This window comes from Muntiacus reevesi, chromosome 8 (genome assembly GCF_963930625.1).
Source record: "Muntiacus reevesi chromosome 8, mMunRee1.1, whole genome shotgun sequence".
NCBI classification, from domain to species: Eukaryota; Metazoa; Chordata; class Mammalia; order Artiodactyla; family Cervidae; genus Muntiacus; species Muntiacus reevesi.
The window spans coordinates 59,103,056-59,111,284 of NC_089256.1; the positions used below are offsets into that span (position 1 = coordinate 59,103,056).

At 44.4% G+C, this 8,229-nt stretch overlaps 1 protein-coding gene across 3 annotated transcripts in view; it reads left to right on the forward strand.

Moving 5' to 3' along the window:
• Positions 1-5,815, forward strand: part of DGKG (diacylglycerol kinase gamma) — a 210,196-nt gene extending 204,381 nt beyond the window's left edge. For all 3 annotated transcript variants that reach the window (XM_065942306.1, XM_065942308.1, XM_065942309.1), the window contains one exon: positions 2,764-5,815. In XM_065942306.1, the coding sequence (XP_065798378.1) occupies positions 2,764-2,862 (99 nt within the window). In that variant the 3' untranslated portion in view covers positions 2,863-5,815. The remainder of the gene's footprint in view (positions 1-2,763) is intronic.
• Positions 5,816-8,229: the final 2,414 nt, after the last annotated feature.

The window sequence follows — 8,229 nt, forward strand, 5'->3', positions numbered from 1 at the left end:
CCTTATGGATACCAAGGGATGTCTATATACTAACCTCTCACTTCTGTAGTACTAGAATCCACAAACCTCGTCAAAACCTCACATTACCCAGCATCTCCAAACTCCTACCTTATCAAGACATTTCTCAAAACTGCTGAAAACCCAAATGGGAGGGATTTGAGTTTCACTTCCTCCTCTTTGCCCAGGAGGTGCTAACAAGCAAATAAATTGGTCAGCTAGAGGGAGAAAAAGGAGAAGCAAAGGTCTTCTATGGTCTAAAAAAAATGGGCTCCATCAGCGGGAAATGTAAGCAGTGCACCAGCTGCCGCTCTGCCCCAAGCACGTCCAGCTCCACTGACAGGGTAGCCCTCGTTCTTCTTGGCTGGGCTAACTAGTCAGTACTTCCATAGCAGGTACCAGTCCTATGCTTTCTCAGGGAATGCCAAGGTGAATAGGATAAATTTCTCTTTCCCCTCAGAGAGTGAGAAAAGACTTTACCACAATGAAATGTGCCACAAATCATCAGCGAGGGCTAAATTGCATGCCACAGATAACTACTATCAGGGCCCTCTGTCATCTGCACCTCACTTCCCTGAATTCTGAGATAAAGACGATGCCCATAATCTGGCACGGAATGCAAAATGATGCTTGAAGTGTCCTTGGTGTGCTCCCCTGGGGACCACCCCAAAACAGAGAGACTTACTACTCGCTTCCTACATCTCCAGGCTGGTGGAAACCAACCTAACAGTCATTTCAAACTTCCTTCCCACAGGTTAAGCTCATTCTCCACAGTATCTTTTGGTCCCACCTTTTTCTTTTCATAACCTGGGGCCTTATAAATTTAAATCCGACTTGCAGTAGAACTTCTTAGCCAGACTCTCCCAGACTCCAGCTCATCCTGACAACAGCTATTGAATAATTCCTTTCAAGCTTTTTTTTTCCCTAGTGAATTCTCCAGCTTAAAAAGTTGTCCTGGTTCCCATTACCTCATATTAAACCCAGTCTCTGCCACCTCCCTGTAAAGCCCTACCCCAGCCGCCCCTCCTGTGTCCCTGATTTCACTTCTCATCCTGTGGTCCACACTCAACCAGTTGGTATGTAGCCCCTCAATCTAGTGTTTTCCCTTTCTCTCTCACCAATACATCTTCCCTTCCTTTCAGATCTTAAAATGCTTCCTCAGTTGCTGCATTCAGATTCTTCTCATTCCTTACCAAACCTTCTTTTTGACACCACTTGGTTTATCCTACATTCATTTAAATATGTTGATGAGTCTGTCTCTTCAAGAGCTTTTCCGTTGTTCTCTGGGATCACACTGTCGTTTGAATAGGTGGTAAAAACCATGAGAGTAGGTTCATAGACTGTTTCTTCTTGATAGTTTTTTAAATTAATTTTTATTAGAGTACAGTATAGCTTTACAGTGTTGTACAACTTTACAGTGTGGTACTGCAAAGTGAATCAGCCATGTGTATACACACACTCCCCCTTTTTTGGATTTCCTTCCCATTTAGGTCACCACAGAGCACTTAGTAGAGTTCCCTATGCTATACAGTAGGTTCTCATTAGTTATCTATTTTATACATAGTAGTGTATATATATATATGCCCGTCCCAATCTCCCAATTCATCATAACCCCTCCCTTTTCCCTCTTGGTGTCCAGATTCTGTTTGACGTACATCTTTCTCCTTCTCCGGTATAAGGTAAGTTTTTAATTGGTGCATTCCATTGTTTACACTGGGTTTTCATTGACTGTCATTTCATCTTCACAACAACTTTGTGAGGAAACTAGAACAAATGTTACTATCATTTTACAGTTTAGCGGGCACTGATTTTGAAGGCTAAATGATTTGTCCAAAAGTTCACAGCAAAGAAGGGGGAGTTCTAAGACCCAAATCCAGGTCTTTGTTTCCTAATTGCCTCTTGTTCCCACATCATCTTCCTACTTGATAAATGTTGATAGACTGAGAGTGCAGATTATCAATGTACCAATGTCACTAGGCCACATTCAAATAGGTACCAAGCATTTTGAAGCCACGCCGTAAAGGTAAGGTTGGCAAGAAAGAGAAAAAAAGACTTCACCAGTGTCTTTCACTTCCAATTGCAAACTTAAAGGTTGCAGAAGAAAACACTCATTAAACCTAAAAGTAAAAATAAATAAATAAATAAATAAAGCTTTTATAAGAAAGTTGGGTCTCCCCTGGAAAACTAAGAAAAGAGGAAATGACTAAGACTCACTTTTAAGCTATCCACATGAGTGGCAATTGGTTCAGAGGTCAAATTCAAGATCCTAGGTCAGTTCAGAGTTCCTGGTTTATGTCTGTATGCTTGGGCAGGAACGGCCAGGAACAGGGGAGACTGGGAACTGGAAAAGCGGGACTCTGACCATTCTGCCCCTCTCTGTGCAACCTTAGGCTAATCTGAGGCTCAGCAGAGCCTTGGGGGTCTCCATTCCTTTATCTGTCCTACAGAGGGCTTGACTGAGATGGTCCCTGAGGTCTCCTCTGGCTGTGACATTCTGAGTCTATGAATAGCAAGGACATGGGACAGGTGCGAGCTAATCGCCACGTGGGAAGCTCACACCTGTCTCTCTCCAGCGTTTCCGCCCCTTGCTTCCAGCACCATTCAGGGTCCAGTTGCCAATTGTGAAGCTGTTCAAGGACAGTCGTCCTTCTGCGTGGGGCTCCTTCCAGCTCGAAGCTGGCCTCCCTTCCTCTCTCTGCAAGTCACTCTCCCATAGGCTCCTGGGGTTTGCAGGCCACTAATTCATTTCTCCCTCTTTGCTTTCAGATTAAAATTACTCACAAGAACCAAGCGCCTATGATGATGGGGCCCCCTCAGAAGAGCAGCTTCTTTTCGCTGAGGAGGAAGAGCCGTTCAAAGGACTAGACACTGTGCCCATGCCAGTTCAACCAAGAGAGAAGACAAGAAGCTGAAACACACGCACACATCCACATGCACACACACGGACACCATACTCTTCTCCAACCAATGGAAGCCAAGCCACCCTTCAGGAAGAAAGCTTCATCCATTCTGTTTCAACCATGGATGCATCCCCACAGAGCCAGTGCCGGCGGGACATTTTGAATGGACTTGGGATTCTCCAGGGTGTGGCTGGCTCGTGCAGCAAACTTCACTTTCCCAGAAGGCCTTGAGTGGGACTTTCTGAGACTGAAGGAGAAACCCCCCTTTTTTTCCACCAGCCCTGCAAGTTTCCTCACGGCCACTTGCAAGGAGCAGGCTGCAGGTTTCCTGCCTTTGCTGAGGTCGGATGTGGCCAAGAAAAAGAGCCCGTGTTCCAGAAAACTCACACAAAGATCCCTCTGTGCGGAGACAGGACGGCCTCGGACTCTCAGAGTGCAGCCCTTGGCAGGGCTTGGCACCTGCACGCTGGTCTCTCACTTGTCCTTCAGGCTTCTCCCTGAACTAGCTGAGGAGGCAGAAAGGCTGTGGAAAGCTGTGTTTCCCTTCTTGGTTTTGCACGTTGTCAGTGGGCACTAGTGGTTCTCCCGAAGCCGTCTGCTGGCTGTGTGCTTGTTTAGAGCCGGCTCCAAGAGCCCGCAGAGCTGCGTGCACAGCACACCTTAGATGTGGTATTTATTTTCTTAGTTCTGTGAACACCTGGGAGGGAAAGCAGAGAAACTGGGATTTATTTTTTAAATCGGTGTCATAATATTGTGTAAAAAGGGAAGAGGGAAAAAAAAAAAAACACCCCCAGCTTCTTTCTTTTTCAAGCCAAAGCGTGTTTCCTGTTTGAGTTCCAAGGCCTGGTGGCAGACTATTCCTGAAGGCAAAGATGGGAGGGAAGGGCCTTTCACTGAGGAGACCAGGAGACAAGCCTTCAGGCGTTTCCCTCCTGCCTCTTTGCACTTGCCACTCCCAAAGCACGACCTGAAGACCCTTCTGCAGGTCTTTGGTGTGTGTACATATATGTAGCATATATATATTTATATATATATTTATTTACTGATGGATTTTTCCTAATTGAAAAAAAAAATATGCAGTATAAGAATTGAAAGGAAAGAAAAAGAAATGCTTGTTTCTGCCATTTCATTGTCAAGACACATTTCTCCCTGGTGGTCATAGGATTCAAGGGAAATTGAAGTATCTCCTTATAAAGAGACTGAGAATTTCTCTTCTCAAAACAACTATGAAAGCTATGGGGGGCAGGATTTACTTTGTCATTTGTCAAATAAGGAAACTGAGTCCTAGAAAAGTTAAGAGACTTGTCCATGGTATCTTGGCTAAAATGGTTTGGGACTCAGTGCCACTAAAAAGATACTTAGTAGAGAAAAGAACCTACACATCTTGGAATAGGGTCATTTCTGGTCACTGAGAAGTGATTCCATTTAGATCCAGGTTGCCAGGGAGGAGTGAACACGTGGTACACATGTGGACGGGACAAGCCCATGTGAGAAAATGAGGGCCTCCCCCATGCTTGCTGGAGACTCTCTCAAGTCTGAGCTGGTCAGCGTGTGCATGAATGCTCAGTCGTGTCAGACTCTTTATGACCCCACAGACTGTAGCCCACCAGGGTCCTCTGTCCATGGGATTTTCCAGGCCAGAATTCTGGAGTGGGTTGCCATGCCCTCCTCTAGGGGATCTTCCTGGCCCAGGGATCAAACCCGCATCTCCCGCATCTCCTGCATTGGCAGGCAGATTCTTTACTGCTTAACCACTGGGGAAGCCCTGACCTGGTCAGTAGACAGATTAAACTCTCCACGTGTCACGTCATCATAGTCCCTTAAATCTGGAAACACTCCTGGCTGCAGGGATGACCTCAGCAGAGAGGCACAAGGAGGACAAAGGCACCTTCAGCCAGGAACTGCCAGCCAGTGACCAGAGGGGTCTCGGCAGAGCTCAGAGGGCTTCATTCCACTGGCACCAGCATCACTGCCTTCCCCAAGGGCAAGTCTGAGGAGAGCTTCGTTGGTAGAAAGAAATGTTCACCTTGTCCCCTATCCCTTCTGAGATTTCTAAAAAGCAAACCTGGAGCCACTTGGCATCACCCCACTAAACTCCCTCTCATCTCCTCGCACTGGGTCAGGAACTTTGTGCAAGGAAGGGAGAGTTAAGATTGTATGTACAAACTGTTCGTAACTCTGAAGGAAGCAGTCATCTAGGACCGCCTCAGATGAGAGATCTAGAACCATCTCGTTCAACCTAACAGCACGGAACACCAGACAAAGGGAAACCCCTGAAGAATGTCCTGAATGATGGGCTCCTTGGGATGGGACCAACAAGCTCCAGAATGACAGCGGGTACTCTCTTGGAAGCCACTTGCTTCTGAAATGAAGGCAGGTTCAGTTTGGAGGTCACTGATTGTAAGACATTTATAGAAGTTATTACATGTGCTTCAGCCCCAGCACCCAGGATTGAGGCTGTTGAGATGCTGCACTGTTGTCAGCAGGTGAGACTGATCTTCAGAGATTCACCCATCAGACACTGGCCCTGCCTGCCCACTCGGGTGCACAGGACTGGCAATGTTGCTTGAGAGACACGTCCCACGTCCTCCTTAAAACCACAGAGTATAACAAATGTTGGTGGAATTGTACTTTCAATTTTGTAACCTAAGTCTAGTGATGTTGTTTAATCTGACTTTGCAACTCATCTTTTAACTAGTGGGACTGTGGTTTCCAACTGTGGAGTACCTCATCATAGTGCTCTTCACAGCAACCCCTGACGTTGACAGAGAAGGTATTATTAACCCCATCTAAATAGTGAGGAAAACAAGACTTAATATAACTTAGTGACTTCTCAAAATTAGGCAGTCAGGGGGAAATCCTCCCTTATTCCTCATCTTATCTGATTCTGACCGTGCACAGACATGTTCTCCACCTGCCCCCACACACTTCAATCCCTCTGGCAATAAAAATGAAACAGGAAATCTTCAATACATTCTGTGTCTCTGGACTAATGGATGAGGTGTTGCATCTCATTATAACTTGGTCTTTGTAGATCTCCTCCAGTGAGTTGAGAATGGAGATAGATTTGGTAGAACGATTATATTTCAGGTCAGAGACCAGCTCCTCTCAAGAGAGTTCTTTCCACAGATGGAAAAGATATGTTGAAATTGCCAAATAAATTAGGAAATACTTGGCAGAATCTGGAAGAGCCTCCAGACTGGCGTTACATAACATGCATATACATTATACATATGCACATTATATAAGGTGACATAGTACTTAATGTGCTGTATATATTATGTAAATTACATATTTGTGAGTAATCACGATAAATATAGAGACCCACTAATCACTTTTTACACATACCCAGTGACAGATTAGGAAGTTGCCTTGCCAGAGAGTCTTAAAACTTACTCTCTCCTGCTGCTTTGGTTCCAACTCCTGCCAAAAATAATTGCATCAACTTTTCCCATCTCTAGCCCCCTCTTCTCTTGGCCAAAACCCTTAGTTACCTCCTGTCCTAGCTAGGCTGCATCTTCCATGGAACACTACCATGACTGGGATCCATAAAAATAGATTCTGGGGATGGGATGTGTCTAGACCCCCAGATCCCCTGTGTCGATGTTCCCAGGTAGGTGGATGCCTAGTGCTGATATTAAAGGGAGAGGTGAGGAGAGAGAGGAAGAATCTACCAACCATCCAAGGAAGGAAACCATGTTCCTTGGCCACCAGTTCCAGGATCTGACCATCAATCAGGAAGTTATTTCCAAAGTCTAGTCTAAGTTTCTGCAACACATCTGAAACCATAATTTCCTAAAATGTGTTTCACACAATACTGGTATCTATGCTTCACACACAAATAGTTCTGTGATCAAGTACTAGATCCCCTTCTAGAAGAAAGAAGGGGATTTATTTGTCAACCTCTGTAAGTTAGAAACTTGCCCTAACACCACCATTTCTTCTTTTTGTTCTCTGGGGATATGGGAACATGTAAGTTACCATCCTCTGCAATATTCCATAAAGTACTTTTCCAGGACAAGGAGTCTCTACTCTTAAGACACTCTTTCTAGTTTCTTCTGTGATTGTTTAGCTACTTTTATTATTCCCATCTACATGTCTTCAAGCAAGAATCAAGGTTCTGGCCTCTTTGTTTCCTGAATGGAGAAGGGATTGGGGGAAAATTAAGGGAAAAACATGATAAAGGTCAGACATTGTTGGTCCAGAGGAGTGAAGGAGGTCTGAAGAACACAGTTGTGGGAAGAGTCAATGTTTATTCAATTTAATGACCACTTTTGAAGCTAGCTGGCAAAACAAGGAAAGAGCTGTTTGGTCAGAAATTGAACCACCACCTGTTCTTATAGAAAGAACCTTGACCTAGTTGGGGAGGAACAAGTAGCAATTGATCTACATTGTTGAAAAGCTATTGAAACTATTGTTATAGGCATCAATGTTAAATCAATAGGTCTGTTACTTTCTTTTGAGGAGCAAACCTCAGTGTCCATCCTTTTCTGAAAGAGTGAAAAACAACTCCCAGAGAGATTTCTGGATCAGTGGGTACTGACCAATTAGACCACACTTGTACATGGTGAGACTGACCAAAATTGCTGGTGCCTTCAAGGGCAACTAGTGGTGGTGGTGATCTTTCCTCAGCAGTTCTGTGTTAAAGGAAAGAGTTACAATGTTACGCCCAAAAGAGAGCTTGCATTTCTGTTGGTGTTCCTATTAGCAGTTTGGAAATCTCTTAGTCATGAATACCAGACCTGCATCCAACTTGGAATAAATAGCCAGAAAAAAGAAACTATCCCATCTCAAATACCAATAGAGTTTTGCATAAAAGAGGTGAATAGAATTGTGTAGAATTTCACATGAGACCATGGTTTTTAGCTCATTTTAATGTTCCACCATACTCAAATACATCTTTTAACTTTCTACTATAGGGAGAAAACAGGAAAGGGAATTCTCATTTATGGCTTGCTTGATGAAAGTGGAAGTGTTAGTCACTCAGTCGTGTCCGACTCTTTGCAACCCTATGGACTATAGCCTGTCAGGCTCTTCTATCCATGGAATTCTCCAGGCAAGAATACTGGAGTGGGTAGCCATTCCCTTCTCCAGGGGATCTTCACAACCCAGGGATTGAACCTGAGTATCTTGCACTGCAGACAGATTTCTTTTACCATCTGAATCACCAGGGAAGAGGCACTATGTCAAGGCCTTTTCATGTGCTATCCTATTTAATCCTCAGAACAGCCCATGATCTGGGCATTTTGTTTCTTTCACAAATAAAGGAGTTAGTACATAGAAAGATAAAGTACCTTGTTCAAGGTCAAACAGATACAAGTGGTAGAGCAAA